The 20,647-nt window shown below is 33.8% G+C and overlaps 1 protein-coding gene across 2 annotated transcripts in view; it reads right to left on the bottom strand.

The window, feature by feature from the left end:
• The window catches only part of LOC134234697 (potassium voltage-gated channel subfamily H member 6-like), a 44,151-nt gene that overhangs the window by 15,049 nt on the left and 8,455 nt on the right, over nt 1-20,647 (bottom strand). Inside the window, exons 2-6 of one of the 2 annotated variants that reach the window (XM_062716748.1) lie at nt 17,286-17,516; nt 10,593-10,736; nt 5,887-6,174; nt 3,153-3,206; nt 1,623-1,840 (exon numbers count right to left, since the gene is read on the bottom strand). In XM_062716748.1, the coding sequence (XP_062572732.1) occupies nt 1,623-1,840; nt 3,153-3,206; nt 5,887-6,174; nt 10,593-10,736; nt 17,286-17,516 (935 nt within the window). The remainder of the gene's footprint in view (nt 1-1,622; nt 1,841-3,152; nt 3,207-5,886; nt 6,175-10,592; nt 10,737-17,285; nt 17,517-20,647) is intronic. The other variant, XM_062716749.1, reaches the window with a different exon arrangement.

Here is a 20,647-nt window from a genome sequence, read left to right as displayed (position 1 = left end):
GCCAGCTCCATTCATATTACTATAGTCACTCACTGACTCTAATTGAGCTGTTTAACTTAAACTTCAAATAAATTTGTTTTGTCCTTCAAACTTTACTCATGTCCATTATTTCAATCTCCATATATCTTGAACACATGCAGTCTGCGAGTGAAAAATTAAGTCAAAAGAGAATTCCATCACAAACTATCTGTCTGTATAATTTTAAGTTTTCATGACATGAAATGACATTCTATAAACTAAGTAATCTCCCAATGTAATACTGACAGTTAAATATCACAGATCAAGATCCAATAAATTGAACATACACGTACAGCTCTCCAAGGAAATTCCAGAATCACTTTTTTTGTAAGTCCATGAGTTAATGAAATTTTGATTAAATTCTAGCTATTATGCCTAATGAAATTAGACTTCCCATAAAATCTGTTGAAATTTCAATCCAACATATATCCACAATGAAAAAATTCAGATTTAAAACTTAACTTGTCTCTTTCCTTTCCCAAAAAAAAACATGAAATCCGGAAAGAACAAAGCACAGAAAAATCATGGAGCACTAGATTTCAAGCAATAAATCTCAATTACGAAAACAAAACAAAGAAGCTATTCTTTTAAAGAAAAACATCCCAATTAACTTTGAAAAATATATATTATGAACCTATTTGCAGAGTTAAGAAACCCCCGAGCAGAGCAGTCACTTAGCGTTAGGAAAAAGTCGGAAAGATCTTCCTCACTCGATTGTAACAGATCACGTAACATGGCAGCAAACACAAAAAGAACATTATCTTAAAAACTTTAATACTTATCATCACCTGCTTGTTAAAATCAAATCAAAAAAATTCTTACTGAGAGAAAATAAACACATAGGGCTGCTGTCTTGTTTTAAAGAAAAAAATAAACAGGGGATATTTAAAGTGCAAGTGCACTTTTTTTGAAATATTTGTGTGTTAAGAATGTGTTAATTAACTGATTGTTGCTTACAAAAAAAAATCTCTTAAAATAATTTTGAAATTGTTGTATCTGTAGATATAGATATCTGGTGAACAAAATTGGTGAAGAAATTTTTAGAAGTCTTAAATGTTTTGCACCCCCCCCCCCCCCAAGAATTAGCAGGCTCTCTTTTTTAAAGTATTTGAGGCAGCTAGAGCTTAATTAAAAGGCCTGCATGTTTAAAAAATTGTCTGTATGTCTTCTCCCAACAGACGGCAAAGATGTAAAGATGGTATCTTCAACTCATTAATGACAGTTTCTTTCTAGTTGAATATAATATTGTAAATCTATATGTACATGAAATTACTTTAGGCCATGCATCTTTAAAAGTTATTTGCTGGGCACTTCAAGTGATATTATCTCAATGAAAGATATTAATTACAGAATGTTAAAACTGAATGAATTTGATGAGTGTGAGTTTTCATAATTTCTGAGTTGTGTGTGATCTTTGATAGGTGCCTCTAAGTCACATTCACATTTGGAATTAACAATGACCAAACTGACTGCATATATGTTACATGTATCATATATTTATTTTAGCTCACAGTGGCCTGGTGTATCCCTTAGAATACCTCAATGACAATAGGGTTCTACCATCCCTTCAAGCACCTCCATATCACTGTGACTAAGTGACTAACCTGTGCTACTTTCTCGGACACATTGTGCTTCATATTGGCGACATTAGACAGGAAGATTGGTCCCCGGTTATCTTTGCCTGGTCCCCCCTCCTTGTCCGTGTGTAAATCTCCGTCCAGATCGTTCATGCTGTCCGTGAACTTTGTGCGATGCTTGGCGAGCTGGGAATCGCTGGAGGCTTGGTTGATGACGTTGGCTCTGAACAGATTCCCCATCCCCCCTGAAAAGAGAACCTATTTATGAATCACAGGACTGTTACGATTTTTTTCCCCCCATGCAGGCCATTCAATCCCTTAGGGTCTGGGATTTTTCAAACTTCTGCTGCTAAAAATAGTCAACATTCACCTCATACATGTATATGAAAGTTTTGGAGAAGTATAGTGTTTCGAAAAAAAAACCTGCTTGCTTACAGACAGACAGACAGACACTTTCCTAAATGCACAACTCTTCTGCTCTCTGTCTGTGATGCTAAAAATGAGTTAAACATATTTTGTTTTGTTTTTGGTTTTATATTTAATTTTTTTTTTTTTTTGGTTTGTTTGTTTTGTTGGAACATTTTAGTTTGCCTTATATGTTACAAAATGTGTACTGTTCAATTAAGCAAAGAAAATTCACCACTTTTTCAAAGGAAAATTCAGGGTATTAATTTAAAATATTACAGCAACTATAATAAGTTTTAGTTCTTTGTGTATATACAGCCAAACTTTAAGAAACAATAAAATTTGTTTAATGATCGAGGTATTTTAAAATTTAGTATTTACAATTTTAAAAAGATTCCTTTATCAACTTTATTTTTAAGTAAAAACAAAGGCTTAAATTTTTGTTTTATGTTTTGTTTTCCATTTGATAAGGTTATCCAAGTTTGACTGTATAAAGTGTATTATTTTCTATCACTCAATTAAATGTGTGATATATTCAACTGAGCTGAAGCCCTGTAAGTTTGGAGTCTTCAATGGTGACTTTTAGTACATTTGTTAAAGTGATGTAAGTACTCAATAGAAGCCAGTTGGTTTTAATGTCTAAAATATAAGGCTATAATAGGTTATTGGCATTAGTATGTAGGAGGTTTTAAGATGAAGATGGAAGAGTTACAGAGAATCACATTCATTAAAAATCCTTTGTGAATGACTTTTTTTAATATCAAACAAACACTACAGTTTAAAGAATACAATTTTGTACATTTTTGTACATTGTATCTTTAAAAGTGCCAAGAAAGATAACTTGTGTTGTCATCAAAATTGTACATGAGTCATGATTGAGTTATCTCTCTTTGACTAAATTCTTTCTTTTTCTCTAACTGCAAAATATGCACAGATCAAACCGATTTAAGAAGCATTACATGCTATGAACACGATTTTCAAATGAAGATAAATTGTAAATGCATATGAGGGAAAATGGAAATGTTGAAACATTTGCCTATCAGAATGAAATTCTCTGCAATTCTCTCGTTTTACTGCTTTGGGGTGGGGAGGGGGTGGGGGGTGGAACAGAAAAAAAAGCCAAACGGGGTACAGTCGGTCCTTCCTACTCACATGACCCTATCGTATTAGCCCGCTCACGTCGATGTTTTCTCCGTATAAACCCATCTGCAAGAAAATTTCGTCTAAATTGACAAGTCATATCCCTATGCATACATGAATAGTGCTGTTATGTACTATTCTGTTGTGAAAACTTGAAGAAAAAAAAATCTTTAGTTCTTGATTTCCATCATTTATGCATCAAGTATGAAATTTTTTTCCTTCTTTTTTGTAAGTCTTAACATCAAATTTAATTTTCTCACACAAATAAAAGGGGAAAAACACCTGAAAACCCATTAACTTGGAAAAAGCAGCAAAATACGATACAAATGTTAGTTAAAAACTGTCAACTAATTTTGGTTTTACCTAGGCAGCCTACACAAATGTTTAAAATTAGCTGCAAAAGAAAAAAAAAATTCAAACAAGCAGAACAACCCCATGCTGTAGTTGCTAATTGTTTCTATGTAAACCTGTGTTGGCTCAAAGATCATCATTACAAGAGGCCCATGGGCCACATCGCTCACCTGAGTAACTTGGGTGATGCAGATCTTTACCAGATTCCCCCTCTTGCTATACCAATCATGCCCAACAACCCCCTTCCCTTTTTTATTTAAAAACTTTAGAATCTACACTACCCAAGGATGCTTCCACATAAGTTTCAGCTTTCCTGGCCCAGTGGTTCTTGAGAAGAAGATTTTTAAAGATTTGTTCTATATATTTCTATGTAAAACTTGGATTCCCTATTTTGGCCCCGCCCTACCCCCGGGGGTCATGATTTTAAAAATTTAATATCTACACTACCCAAGGATGCTTCCACATAAGTTTCAGCTTTTCTGGCCCAGTGGTTCTTGAGAAGAAGATTTTTAAAGATTTGTTCTATATATTTCTATGTAAAACTTGGATTCCCTATTGTAGCCCCGCCCTACCCCCGGGGGTCATGATTTTAACAATTTAATATCTACACTACCCAAGGATGCTTCCACATAAGTTCCAGCTTTCCTGGCCCAGTGGTTCTTGAGAAGAAGATTTTTAAAGATTTGTTCTATATATTTCTATGTAAAACTTGGATTCCCTATTGTGGCCCCGCCCTACCCCCGGGGGTCTTGATTTTAACAATTTAATATTGACACTACCCAAGGATGCTTCCACATAAGTTTCAGCTTTCCTGGCCCAGTTGTTCTTGAGAAGAAGATTTTTAAAGATTTGTTCTATATATTTCTATGTAAAACTTGGATTCCCTATTGTGGCCCCGCCCTACCCCTGGGGGTCATGATTTGAACAATTTAATATTTACACTACCCAAGGATGCTTCCACATAAGTTTCAGCTTTCCTGGCCCATTGGTTCTTGAGAAGAAGATTTTTAAAGATTTGTTCTATATATTTCTATGTAAAAATTGGATTCCCTATTGTAGCCCCGCCCTACCCCCGGGGGTCATGATTTGAACAATTTAATATCTACACTACCCAGGGATGCTTCCACATAAGTTTCAGCTTTCCTGGCCCAGTGGTTCTTGAGAAGATTTTTTAGTGACCCCACCCTATTTTTGTCTTTTCTTGATTATCTCCCCTTGTAAGAGGACTTGGCCCTTCATTTTAACAATTTAAACTCCCCTTCACCCAAGGATGCTTTGTACCAAGTTTGGTTAAAATTGGCCCATTGGTTCTTGAGAAGAAGTCGAAAATGTAAAAAGTTTACAGACGGACGGACAGACAGACGGACGGACAGACGGACAGACAGACGGACGGACGACGGACAAAATGTGATCAGAAAAGCTCACTTGAGCCTTCGGCTCAGGTGAGCTAAAAACTATATCCAAATAATCATTGCATGTGCTTCAGCTTTACAGCAGCCCCCCTGGCTGAGCTTATCGCTACACACCTAACACCATTTCAAATCTTCTGAATTAAGTTTTAAATGAATTGATCTTTTGAATTTCACATTGTGATTTAAGTCTGTCAAGATACAAAATATCTGTTCAACCCCCCCCCCCCCCAATAAACATGTGTTACAGTAAACAAATCATTTAAAATTTGGAAAAAATAACTGCCTGCACTCTCAAACATGTTTTTTTTTTCTCTATGCAGCTAAGCTACAACATTCAATGTCTGGATCACATACAACACACAATATCCCACTATATAGCTGCAATATCCCAGCTGGACAGCTACACACATAATAACAAAATAAAATCAACAAGGCAGCCCACCAAAATATCTATACACTAACTGCTGCTTACAGTCAAAAACTTCACAATGTTTTATCATACATCCACATGGGATCTGTACAAAAACAGGAACCTAATATCTACACATGTGCAATAGGAGAGATTAATTATAAACATAAAGAATATTTTATATAATGATACTTTTTTTCACCCTCTATGACATCAAAATATTTTAGATGATTTTGAATTAAATGTTATAAACAGCGCTTGTTGTTAACCATCAAATGTAAGACAGTGTGAATTAAAATTGAATTTTGGCATCTGAACTCCAATAATTTGTATATTCCATATAAATTTTCATCCAAGTGATTGGAAACTTAATTAACAATCATTTTCTTGTATTTTTACCTAAGTACCCCAAACCTTAATATGTATCTTAAATTAGAAGAGTTTTTTTGTCAATCGCTTCTAATTCTAGATAACAGTTAAGGTTTAATATTTTTCTAATGTCCAATAATATGACAAGCCTAAAATTTTGGTCCTCTCAGCAAAACATTAAACACAGGGAATTCTGGGTACCTACCCATTGAATTGTGGGAGTCTGCCTTGGGAACTCCTTGTTTATCCAGCGCCTCCATTGACGACGCGCGTCTGGGGATTCCCGCTTTATCCTGTGTCTCCCTCTCCATGTTCCTGACCTGTGCAGGTGGGGAGTTTGGGGGGAGAGACCCCCGGGGGACGGGGAGCTGGGGTGGGAAGTCATCACGGTCTGGGTCCTCAGGGTCCTGAGATCGTAGACTGATGCACTTAGTCTTACAATTGATGTCACGACGAATGGAAGGGAGGCGGAGCTTAAAACTTCGATGTCGACCTGTCAATAAATGATATGTACACATAATAAATTTAAAACCATTAAATTAAAACTGGAAGTAAGGATTTAATATATTATATGTCAATATTGGAAGAAGATGTGTGTATAATAAAAATTTTGTTAATCAGACACAGATGATGAAGATTTTTGATTTTTGACCTTGACATTTCACCTTGACCTGACATGATGCTGCAAAATGACCTAAAGTATCAATTCCATAACAAAAGATTCTGAATTGATATTTTCATAAAAGTATAATACCCAGTAATCATTCTAAAACAAATGGAGAACAAACAAACAGATACAAAAACACAGCATGCTCCCATTAATTGATCTTTCTCTCTCTCTCTCTCTCTGTAAGATACATATAAAAATAAGTTAAAGCTTAAAGGCAAAAATATTACTTGAGAACGTGAACTTCTAATTGAATTGACACTTTAAGCAAGGCGCAAGGTTGAGTTTAATTAGTATAAACAGCCTATTATACGTCCCGACATCTTGCATCATTCACAGCTTAGTGATTTCAACAAAAGGTTAAAGTATTTGTTCTTTTGCCAACGATACAATTGATTTCTTAATTCTTTCATATGATTTTAGCTCTAGGTGTTTTATACCCATATCATTATAAGTTCCTGAAACAAACTCTGATCTTCGTGAAATATTGGAAATGTAGCTTTCCTTTATTTTTCTGATTTCTGACCTTAAATCAACCCCTCTAATCCATCTTGCTGTTATGAAAGGATGACTTTTTGATTATTTCAAATCCATATTCACCTGTTCACTTATCAAAAGCTGGCTTTAGTTTTAGAGAATATACATTATCTATAACGTGTACATCTCTGATACAGAACTTTAATTTGTATTAGTAAATCATTACTCATGCAATTTTGTTGATATCGGTGAATGAAATATTTTTTGGAGAAAGAGAAAAATTTTAAGACAAGTCATATGATGTTTCGTAAAATATCAGTATACCTGCAGCTGACTGACTACAACATCACTTACTGTAGTTAACAAATTTTTCATAACAATTTCAGGTGAAAATTTTTCATCTTTTTTGTATTTAAATATCAGACACAATTTAAAGTCAATTCAACTATAGAAACATGGGGAAATCTAAGTTCAAAATTGGTCAAAATTTTACTTTGAACTATACAAGTATTAGAATGATTAGAAATATAATGTAAATCTACACTTAATCTCAGATTCTTGTTTTTTAACCTCAGATACGCCATATATAGCTTTGAATAAAGGTCCTCTAAGAAAATATTAATTAGTACTAAAAAATATCCATCAATATCTCCATTGTGAACTGACAGAGGCAATCAAAGGGAAAAGAAAAATGATTAAAATCCCTACATGCCCTTTATAGACGAGAACAGTTGGGCACCCGTAATGAACGCTGCACGCGAGATAGCCATATATGACAAATATATTTCCTGTATTTCTGATATTCCCCATTCAATAATCTTGGCAATTCAGACTTTATTAATTTCCTATGAAATCTACCGAATTTTAGAAGCAAAGAAGAGGAGCATGACATCAAGTAGCCATACAGCTTTTTATTACCGAGTAATGACGATAATGAAACGTCATTAGCTCCTGTCTAATATTCACTGATTATGTTTCCTGGGGTATCATATATAAATGCCAAAGGCAGTGAGTAGACAGACCCTGGCATCATCTAAAATCTGAACACTCATCAAATGGTACTCAAATCTAAGACTTCGGTATTTTAACTGAGTGGCACAGTGGTTAGAGCGTCTTCTCTGCAAGTCGCAAAGTAAGGAGTAGATCCTTATGTTGCGGGTTGGGATGTGGAGACCTGTCATATAAACCATGGTCCAGTATCGCGGTAGGTGCTGGCACAAAAAAAGATCCCTCACTGCTCAATGGCTGTAAATGCCGAGAATAGGACAAAATTTGCAGCTCTCACGGGCAAGTGGTGGCGTCTCCATATGAGTGAAAAATCCTCGAGAGGGATGTTAAACAATATACAATCAATCAACAAGAGGCCCAGGGGCCACAGCGCTCGATTATTCTCAGATCAGAAATGAAAGTTTACTGAGTTTCCATTACAGCTTTTTACTCCCCAGGGGATCATGATTTGAATAAACTAGAATCTACACTACCTGAGGATGATTTAATAATTATAAATATCACTAATTATGGCTTTGAAGTACTTGAGAAGGAGATTTTAAAAGATTTCCCTAAATATTCTTATGAAAAACTTTGATCGACCATTTTGGCCCCTACCTTCCCCCGGGGGTCATGATTTGAACAAACTTGAATCTACACTACCTGAAATGATTCCACATTAGTTTCATCTTTTCTGGCCCAGTATATTCCTTGAGAAGAAGATTTTTAAACTTTGATCGGCCATTTTGGCCCCACCCTACCCCCGGGGGTCATGATTTGAACAAACTTGAATCTACACTACCTGAAATGATTCCACATTAGTTTCATCTCTTCTGGCCCAGTGGTTCTAGAGAAGAAGATTTTTAAACTTTGATCGTCCATGCCATTAATTTTTCTCTAATTCATAATTATCTCCCCTTGGAAAAGGGCGTGGCCCTTCATTTGAACAAACTTGAATCCCCTTCACCCAAGGATACTGTGTGCCAAGTTTGGTGGAAATTGGCTCAATGGTTCTTGAGAAGAAGATGAAAATGTGAAAAGTTTACAACAACGACAACGACTAAGACAACAACGACAGATGTTAAACAATTTACAGAAAAGCTCACTTGAGCCTTCGGCTCAGGTGAGCTAATAAAACCACAGATAGGACATTTCAATATGAGGGTTTGTACATGTGTAGAGAGAGAGCAAACTGGTGACACCTTCAGTGTGCTCCTAACCATGATCAGGCAAATGGAGAAATCCATATCTTGGATAGAGCATTCAAGTATCTTTCGTGAGCTGCCAGTAAATAATTATGATTTATCAAACTTTTATTCATAGGACATTATTATGACAAAACTTTCTTTTAAAAAAAAAAATAGCTTTAACTTTCATTGAGGACAGAAATTTGCTCATGACCTTATATATCTAAGAGAAAGAGAGAGTATCAAAACAACAAATGAAAATCTCAGCCATCAGCAACCACTTTACACTAGTATAACTGTCCAAAGTTTGATACAGTGCCAGACCCCTGAGAAGCAGTACCGGGGCTCCTCAGACAGTATAATAAACACCTGTTCTTACAACTCCTGCAGAAATATTCACACTTCATTTATTGTGTTAGGCCCTACTTCCTGCCTGCAGTCAATATAAACATGCCGAGTGTGTAATACGTCAGGGGGATTCCGTTTTATATTCACAGCTTTCTGTGTATTAGTTTTTTTTTCTCTGCTACATAGAATCGGGATGTGTTTAAAAACAGCTGTAGTTCTTTATAAACACAAAAAAATGTTAAGCTCTGCCACAAGATTCAGGGTCAAATCAGACCTTACAGCTTACATATTCTGTGATTATTTATAAGGTTGGAAAACATATTTCTTGAAGGTTGTGACTTATAATACAAAATCTGGGTTTTCATTTTTTAACACACTTGTCAAATTCTTATAATCTTTAAATCAGCGTCTGGATTCTTTTTATCAAATTATAAAAAAGCAAATCAAAAAATGAAACAGTTAATATATGATACAAATAATTTTAAAATCAAAACAACTAGAAATTTTTACTAATTCTGGATAATGTCTGACTGTGATCAACATGATGAATGCAAAAACAAGAGGCCCATGGGCCACATTGCTCACCTGAGGCTGAGTATGCATTTTTGGTAGGAAAACGCAGAAATCAGTGCAGTAATGAAAAGCTTAAATATAAAAGACATCTGACAGGGGGATGCTTTGAACAAATGTGAATCGACACTACCCATTGCACTAAAAGGCATATGGAATGTTGAAACATATTTTAGAGTACGTGTTTCATAGAACATTTTGTGATGTGCATTTTCTTCCAACTACATTACAAAAGGACACTATTTACATTTCAAACACATCATGTTAACATCCTGCATCATAATTCTGTATCCTATTAAAATCAATTTCCACACTGTGTGTTTTTCACCACTTGAAGATTTCAGGGAGCTTTTTAGTTAATTTTGTTTTAGGTAAGCTAAAAATAGCTTTCTAGAAACAGGAAAAATTGATCCCCCCCCCAGATGTTATGACAATATAAAATTAAAGATCATCCCTCCCCATGTTAATCATTTCCAAACTAAAAGCAGACAATTTCAAAAACTCTTCTTTGTGATCTCCATCCCAATTGGATTTGTCAAAAAGAAATTATTCAAATTTCTCAAAACTCAGTTCTCAAAAAAGAATTTAATCAGTGGTTTTGAAAATGTGTTCACAAATGCAAAGGTTAAACTAAAATCTTACACCCCCCTCATTACATTTCTTTAAGACACTTACTTATGTTGTTATTTTTGAAATTTTTGGCAATTTCATTCTTCAGGGGAGCATCCGTTATGTCTTCGTAGTTGATGATGAACATAATGATTTCTCCCTGCTCATTTTTGACAGGTGCAATGAGAACACTGCATAGAAACAGGCTGCCTAGAAAACAGAAGATAAATATATTATAGTATTACAAAGCATCAATGGAAAATGATTTATTACCATTTTTAGGAGTACTTATAGTCAAAGTATTTCAATAAAAATATATACAACACAATGTCATACACTATCATGAAGAAAATTTCATTCTGAAAATATGATTTCCATAAATACTACTATCTTTTTAAATTTTAATCAGTGAAAAAAATAGAGTTTTTGTCACACTAGATATATATTCTAATTCATTTAAAGCAAAAGCATTGTTAAGTACATTTGTATACGAAATACAAAAATCCTCTTTCATGGCTGTCCAAGAATCAAGAGACCCACAGGATGGTGAATTTCCCCACCTATATTGACATCACTTGGATATTCTGGTATTCCCCCTAAACTCTCTGTTAGGTTAACCTCAGGCACCCTTCTACAATTTTGTTATTTCCATGCTATTTCATTTTTGTTTTTCTGTCGCCTGTGTGACCCAGTGGCTAGGGTCTCTGTTCTATAGTCGCAAAGTCACAGAGGAGTTGATCCTTATGTCACAGGTTCGAATCCCAATGTGGGACGTGGAGACAGGTCCTTCGGAAGAGACAATTTAAACGGAGGTCCCATTTCACAGTAGAAGTTGGCATGAAAAAGATCCCTCCCTGCTCAATGGCCCTGAGTGCCCTGTGTAGGACAAAATTTGCAGCTCTCCACTGGCAAGTGGTGGCGTCTCCATATGAGTGAAAAATTCTTAGAGGGACATTTAACAACACTACAGCTTTTCTTTTAAGAAATTGCTTTTCTTAAGTTAAAATGCACTATTGATTGCACACCAAGCCAACATCTAAATTTTGAGTGAATGACAGCAAAAACATTAACTTACTAGATCAACTGAAACATTAAGACAATTTACGAAAAAATCAGATGCATTATCAGCATTAATTTTTATGCTATATTGATTGATAGAGCCTGCAGCTAGCCTAGCAAATTAAAAGTGCAGCAACTTTTTGATGAGCGCAGATTAGAACATCTCCTCAACGAAATTGTCAATCTCCAGAAAAACTATCAGCGCGATCAGCGGGAAATTTACTGTTTTCCTCGTAAACGCGACTATGAAATAGATTGCTTTAGCCCCCTTTTCTTTATCACCATTAACTGATTGACATAAAATGATTCATTTTCTTAGGATAAGACTAAACATTTTGTCATAAAATTATTTTCCAAAATTGAAAAATATCTATATTGTAAATTTCCTAAGTTGTCATTTATTTCCATATTTTTTTCTTCAACGAAAAGCTGAAGATATTGTCATTCATAATGGCATTTACAGCAGAAGATCTTATTTTTTATAAATCCAATATCACCAGCATCTTTCTCAAACTGACAGCAAATCTATCAAGAATGACAGATACATATTTAAGTAGCTTAATTATTCTTTTACTGGTAGCATATTGTTACTAAAATTCTGAATTCATACTTGAAGTTTTCCATTTCTTTTCAATTACCGTATCAAGACCACTAGAAAACCACTTGTTTATGGAGTGTCTGTAGTTAATGTATACACTATAACAAGTACAGTCAAATCTCATTATTTTGAACACAATTAGGACTAATATTAGAAATTTTGAAATATCTGGAGATTTGAGATATTAAGGGTAAAATATAATAAACAAAAGGTAATGGCATTGCTAGAGACTTCCAAATCTCTTCCCTTAATACATGTTTAATTGGATATCTGATACTTTTCATCCAAAATAGTCTAAATAGATGAAGTTTATGTTCCAAGTCGTAGGACTGTGAATCTGACCTTGACCTTTGACTTTTCAATAAACTTAACAAAAAAAATGTCTCCTTTTTCGTTAAAGCACAATATCCTGGCTTTAATCTTCATTTTAAATCATGCAAACACATGTGCAGCAAATGAACTTAAGATCCCCCTTTCCCTCTTAACTATCTCCCGATCGTGTGAACTAATCCACCATTCTCTCAGAAAACTGTGAAACATCCTCATATAAATGTCATGTCACTGGAGTATTTATACTCAGGCTTTATGACACTTATAAGCCATAGAATTTCCTTCTAGAAAGATGATAAAGGAATCATTAAATGTCATGCAGTCTTCAAATGAAGTTGATCCTTTGTTAGACTTGGATTAGAAATCTTTTAGAGCTCTCCAGTCTTGGCTCTGGAGGGTTACAATGGCTTATTCAATTGTGGCAGTCAGCCGGGTTTGATCGCCAGTGGCCGGATAGCTCAGCTGGTAGAGCACCTGACCAGAGATTCAGGGGGCCAGTTCGAATCCCTGTATGATCCGCTGCATTTTCTCTCGTTACACAATGAACATTGTATTGTTAAACAAGGTCAGCTTTAATTAATATTAATATCACCAGCCTCTTCCATGAGGACTGCTTACAAAAACAAGACTTGAAAGCCCCAGTAAAGCAGATAAATATATGGCTCAGGTTAGTTTTTCATTCCCCAAGGGGCAAGGTAATGTCACAAGCAAAAGTGTTGGTATAAATTAAATATATGAAATTCCAAGCATCAAATGTTCAAAAGTTATGAAGGAGGTTGAGGTCATTAAAAAGTTGAGCAAACTTCAAGGTCAAGGTCATATGGTTTTTTAAGTCAGTACCTACAGAAAGGTCTTGATGCAAGAAATCTGGGAACTGTTTAAAAGTTTATGGTCAATTGCAAAGAAAAGGTTTGGTTAAAGTTGCTCAAAAGTAGCAAGTCAAAATCCAAGATCATTAGGAAACATTAGCACCCCAAAAAGCTGTCTTTTCATAAGGAACAGACATTTTAATTATAAAAGCCCTAGAATCAACCATTTGAAAGTTGTAATCAAGTTTTTGTAGACAAATTAACAGACAGCAACCATGCAAACAGGCCAAAATCCACATGCCCCAAAATATCGCCAGACACCACGGGCATAAAATTTTCATTTAAAGACGTACAACACACTGGGGGAGATAACTCTTGCGATTTCAATTGAACGTTTGACGTGACGTCAAATTTAACGTCAAAAATAAAGATGTATATCAATCATGAAAGAAAATTGGGATATGGGGCTTTGGCTGTGATTGGTATTTTTTAATTAACCCGATTAAACTCCGTAAAAAGCAAGACATAAAATACCATCCCTTAATGTTTATTTCATTTCATTTCATATACAATTAGCTGTATTTTTGATCAAAGCGCAGCATTTTTTTTTTATTCTGAAAATTTTATTTTACATTGCCGAAATTCTCATTATGTACAATTGGCTATATTACATTCCGGTTAATGGTCTTCATTACAATTTGTGCATTTACGATATAAATATTATTTTTCTTCTTTAATTAAATAAAACAACAATAAACAAACAAAAAACTTTTTACAATGTAAAATCGATGTTGTTCTTGAGGAACAACTCTGAAAATGTAGGAGATGTTTATTTTCCTCCCTTTATTCATGGTTTTCCACAAAATCAGATACATTTACAGCAAGACCTGATATATCGGAGAATTGAATACTGTAGACCTCATATACACAATGTAAGTATAGAATTGAAAAGAATTGTTCACTTGTACTGAAATTATCTGATTTATGAATATCCTATTGCAGCAAATCGTTTGACTTTCTGTCAACAATGTCGGTTCGCATTTCCTCGAATCAAAACAAAACGTGGCCTATAAGATTTTGAAAAATATCAAAGTGCGATTTGATATAAATTGAAATAGATGAAGAGAGTTTAATGTTTGATATTTTGAAGTTAATGTGGACAACAAATTTTTATTTTAACTTTAGAAGCGACGACATTGAAAGAAATGCGTACAATATCATGAGGGGTGTACATCTATGCAAATGTCGATGTATCCCCACGGCCACATACTGTCTCGTTTGAAATAATGACATGAAAGAAACTACAATTGTTCCATTTATATCACAGGAGAGTTGAACATACACCATTTTTTAATGAATAAAATTAAAGAAATAAAATCAAAAATCAACATATTCAAGTTCAACAAAACTTGATTGGTATCAAATATGGAATGCATAACGCATACATATATGGAGTTTCCTTGATACATATAAAAAGAGTAGTCAATGTTTATTTATTCTGCATTCATGAATTTAAAAACTAATGCATACCTCCGGGATTCAAATGACGAAATACCACTTTATTTGCACTGTAAACGACGTTTCGTCAAACGCTAATGGTCTGCGACGCAAAAAAGGAAGGGGTGGGGGTGATAGGGGTACTCAAAAATTACCTAAAAATCTACATTTAAATACGCTTTACATATGAGAACTTTTAAATTTGTAAGTTAATATATTTTTGAAGCAAAAGCAGTATTCCAATTTAATTTTTTTAATGTGTATTTGTAGATTCATATAACAAAGTGATCGACCACGGTCTGAATTGAGAAAGGGGGAGGGGGTTTTTCCGCTATTAATCAATTTAACTGGTCGTAAAAAATTATACAAAAAATCATGAAGATTATTTTTAAAGCTACCTGTTTTTTACCAAAATTAAACGACAGGTTTTTTCACAAAAAAATTTTGAATTTGAAAAATACGCAATTTTCAAGGCTTAGATAATTTATAGTTTTTCAGTTTAAGGTATTTAAAAATTATTTTGATGATATTTATATCAAAAAGATGACTATGTTTTTGTGTTAAATGGTTAAAGGAATAAGCCAATAAAATTTGACATTTATATCTAACCTGGCTTTTTTGAAAATCAAGGTTTAAGTAGTTCATTGATTAAAAATTTTCTCTCCTTGTAAACAACTAAAGGGCGGTAACTTTTGGAAGTTCCTGTCCAAAAACCACTCGAACGATTTTGTCCAAAATGTGCATACCTGCAGTAGATATAGTCATGTACTAAATATACAAAAATAACGAAAATTAAACGACAGGAATTTTTTGGGGTAGGTGTGTTGTACATCCTTAAGCTTATTTTATCAGCATTTATTGTAATATACTAATTTATAAAATATGCACTAAGAAATACTCATCTTTTTATCAAGGTTTTTAGATAGTTGCAAGGTTTTGAGATAGTTGCAGATGTGTGCAGCATATAACCTTGCAACTGCTCGTCTATAAAAGTGGAATGCATGGACAACCAGATCGAGAGCTAACACTGTCATTAAACCAATTGAAAAAAGTTAGTTTATTCATATACCTTAAATAACACTTGAGAACAGAGTAGGCTAATAAACAAGGGAAAGAGTCATCTGTCTTAGAGATGCAATAGTCTGCTCTATTAGCATAATTAGATTTGACAAGATGAGGTGAAAATGACCATATAACAATTCTGACACTTCATACTTCCTATTAACACAATATTCAATTTACTCCTGGGACTGTGTATATCACTCCAAATGTCATGCTATGTCCAGACGTGTCAAACAGTCCATTTAAATGTTCACCTCCTCAGTGACAGAACAAGGAAATATTTGGAAGGCCATACAATCAATAATTTTTATGTCATCATTGAAATTTCTTGGATTTCTGTTGTTCAGCAGCTACAGAGTTGATGTAAATTTGTTTTTCGATATTAACCATTCCAAGATATCATCTTCTAGTGACATCTGGCTGCTAATCTAATGCTAGAGTTATAAAGGCAGCCAGAATGCTTATTTGTCATGACCTTGATGTCATTTTACGTATACATTTTACTTATGTCTTTCAGTTTTACATCAGATAAGGGGCCAATTTTGACACTTATTACATCCCATCCTTTGCATGGTATCCTTTATTTTTTCTCCTACTCCATAAGTTATGATCAACGTTATGCTCTCAAGATACATGGGCAAAAGTCAACAGATATGAAGTGTCAAAAATCAAAATTTAATATGTACTTCTCCATTTTTAATTTCATGGACAAGAAGGTTTTTACCATGTTTACTGTGATATACCCCTGGATAAATATATATATGCACTCCACTTAAATCTACAGTTGAACTTTGGTATCTCAGACACCGATATCTTGAATAACATGGATATGTCAGTGACTTTTTAGTCTCATGCTTAACTCTTAAGAATTTTCACCCTGAAAACTGTACACATATTTTTTTTAACGGGGTCATAATTCTGAGGAATCTCTCTTTTTGTTTATTCCACAAGTAAACAATTATGCAGATTTCCTAGACATTTTAAGCCTTACATATATATTAAGTACGATGGGACAATATTCCGCAGAAAATTTGTGACCATGTACATAGTGTAAATTAATACCACGCAGAAAAAAGAAAAAAAAAGAAAAAACTTCTATAAAACTGTGAAATCACAAATTTCAGGAAGGTTAAATTTTCATTGTTTTTGAGGTTTAAAGATCAAGACCGACGAATTCAGGTTCTCCACGAAATGTTAAATGTTACATACATAACTACTAAACAATTCCTCGACCATGAATTCAAATCACCACGAACCAAGAGTTTTTACTCAAACCACAAAAATTTGTCCCCACGAAAATATGTGATTTTTCAATATCTAAAATCCTTCAATAATTCTTTTCTCTGTCCAATCAAGTTCAATATAATGAGGTCTGACTGTATTTACTTTCGGTAACTGACTTACCATCCTTGCGTGTGTACATGACTTCCACCTGCTTTTCTTCCGTCCCGCGGAGGGCCTCCTTCATCTGCAGTATCGAGTACGTGCTCGTCGTGGGTCCGTGTAGAAACTCGCACAGACACGATTTCTGCATGACCTCCGCTCGCGAGTACCCGGTGAGTTCACAGAACCCATCGTTACAGAAGATGATGGGATAGGTCTCTATCTGAGCGTTGGCAATCACAAACTTCCTGTCTGGAAAAAAAGGAAGAGTTTATTAAAATTAACTTATTTACCAAACAAAAGTGATTGATCCCAGAAATCATTAATTAATGTCTGATGAAACCTATTTTTTTTTTTTTTTTTACAACTAATTTACATGTAATAATATTACAGTACTGTTGATTCCTAATTTTATCCAAAAACCTCATTTTATGAACTCTAGGACTTCTCGACCTCAGATTGTGAGATCATTTATTTGCAATTAGATTTTTTTCCCATGAAATTTAAGATTTTATCTTCTCTTTTTCAGCATTTTAGAAATAAGAGCGAATAATTTAATTTTACTTGTGGTGATTCTTTAATGCCAAATTATTCTTCGAAAAATTCCTAGCATATATACAGTAAAAAATTTTCATCACTATAATAATCTCAGTAGCATAATGGGGATACACAAGTATAAAACAATAATGAAAATACTCAGAGTACTTAAATCTATGCTGATTGAATTATGTGTTGAAAATTCACAAAATACTTGCATTTTTAGCAACAGGCAATATCACATGTATAGTATACATTACATTCTCCAATCAAAAGTAGCCCAATACAAATTAATAGAGATGAATTCAATAAACCATCCCATAAAAAGAATTGTATATTTTGATTTTTATAATTTATTTGTAGAAAGTGATTAAAACTTAATGCTTACTATTTGCTAATCTGTAATTATACATTTCACAGTAATGTTACACCATAGACTTAAAGACAAATCTGATTGACAAATTGTCCTTACAAACATATTTTTTTTTCTCAGTAAAACATTAGTTGCATCATCTAAGTTGATCTAGTATTAAGGAAACGGTATTGATCCTTCACAATATCTCTAGATGTTTTGATGATGTGTTCCAAAAAGATATAATGTCACACTTAATCAATAAATTCAAACTACAGAACAATCAAAAGAACCAATTTGCCATAAATCTGTCTCATTCAAGTGTTTGAATGCTGTCAAAAAACAGTAACTTTAGCCCTCTGGAGACAAACACTCTGCAGACCCTGATATGAAGCAGAATGGCTTTGATTGATGGGCACTGATGGACTGAAGTTCCTTTATACTTGTCCAATTCATGGCTAGAGACGTGCAGATTTATTGTGATATAAATGATTTCCATGGAAATGCTTCATCTAAGTACACACAAATGTTTCATTTTCTCTCCACTCTGCTCAAACATAATGTCAATCAGACATGCACAGATGAAATATATTTTTTCTGTACCAGTATATCGATCAGAACAATATGCTCTATACATTACTGTACAAAGTTGGAGCTGAATATTTATATGGTTTATAATAATACTTCATTAGAGAATTAATGACTATAAGCTGATGTTTAAACCTATAATCATATAATTAGGAAAACTTGTAATATGAATTGATTAGAATTAAAATTAGATCACTTTGATGGCTCAAATTTTCTTCATCAAATTTGACTTAATTATAATTTTGCAGTTCTGGAATTAGATACTCTTTTATTATATTCCACAATGTTTAATAGCTGTAGTAATAAAGCTATTCCACTAATGTCTTTTATCAATCATGTTTAAAAACAAATCTCAAACATAATCTAACACATCTAAATCTTAAAGGCATCACATAATATTAGCATATTAGCAAATTGATAAACAATTACTTATATTTTCAAAAATGAAATAGTTCAACACAACCATGATAACTATAGCTGCTTGTCAAATTGTATTTCAGCAAGTTTTTCCTCAAGGTCATGAGTAAAAGAAATGTTTTCAACAACCTCGGAGCTCCCTTCTTACTGGAAAGATTCTCTAAATGTGTGTAAAATATTGTGCACCAAGATTTCCTTACAGGCAATTCAGTTCTTTATAATTGAGATTTACTGTATTATAATTTACAAAACAAAGAAAAGCTGGAGACCAGCACCTTGAGGTTAAAATTGCCGAAGATTTTCACATTTATTATAATTAAACCGAAGTTTAAATTGTGTCACTCGATCCTCATCATAGGACATTCCTGAAAATATCCTTATCAGTTCTTTATGGAGCTTAACATGCTAAAAGATGCAACTATTTTTTTTCTGAATCTGTTAGAAAAGAAAAATTTAAATGACAATGCATTCAGTTAGACTTATTACTATAACGACCTTTGACTAATGGCTCATGATGAACAGATAAATAAATGGAGTTCTGACACACTCATTATATGTAGACAGTATAACTCCGAACAGGGTGTCAGATCAAACAGTTAGGATTATTAATTAATACAGTATACAGTCTAACCTGGTTAGCTGGAACTTGATTTGGCAAGAAACTTATATTTTGTATCAAAGGATTCTATGGATTCAGAAATAGAATTACAGTCAAGCCTGCTTAAAATTATCTTGAACTTGATGAGATGAAAAAAATATCATGGGTATAGAGAAATCTCAAGGATTAGGGTAAAATATTATAGTTTGCAGCTAAGTGTAATTTTATTAGTTTCATGTTACGTCATGATCTAGTTGATAGCTGCGCTCAAGATAAATTGTACACACCTCCTAACCGCAAGCTTTACGACTGAAACTTTCTTCTTATCCCTGATTGGTTGCTCGTGCAACAGACTATTTCCGTGTCAATGTTGATAATTTGAGTTGACCAATTACATGAATTGTTTATGCTGGATGCATCTGACGAAAAATATCGTGACTAAACGTAAAACTTAACACTTAACTGCAAACTATAATATATATTTGACCAATGACATTTGGTTGGAACTTCAAATTTACATTCTTTGCTGTATATATCCATATTACTCAAGAAATCTATGTTTAAGATCCATCCCAAGCTGAGGCCCAAAGTTTAACAATGTTAGCCATTCAGCATGCAAGACTTAATTTTCAACATAACCAAGCTAATAAACTGTTTGTCTGATTGTTAAATTCAGTTCGCAAAACTCTAAAGGGGATAAGTTTAGGAGTGTGGCACTAAAAACGTAACCCTTCTGCCTCTGTAAATTAATTTAGGGTTGTTTGTATGCAGGGGACTCGAGCATTCAAACAATAATTAATCACACCAAATTCAATCAGTTGCCATGGAAACCACTCCAATTTCCAGTGGATATTAATATAAGCCAATTTCCCCGGCTATTTTTGTTAAGGG

The sequence above is a fragment of the Saccostrea cucullata genome, unplaced genomic scaffold (genome assembly GCF_032062105.1).
Source record: "Saccostrea cucullata isolate Sc308-1 unplaced genomic scaffold, CSIRO_AGI_Scuc_v1 ctg889, whole genome shotgun sequence".
Classification (NCBI taxonomy): Eukaryota; Metazoa; Mollusca; class Bivalvia; order Ostreida; family Ostreidae; genus Saccostrea; species Saccostrea cuccullata.
Note: the sequence above shows the minus strand (reverse complement) of the source record. Positions and strands in the feature narration are given on the sequence as shown.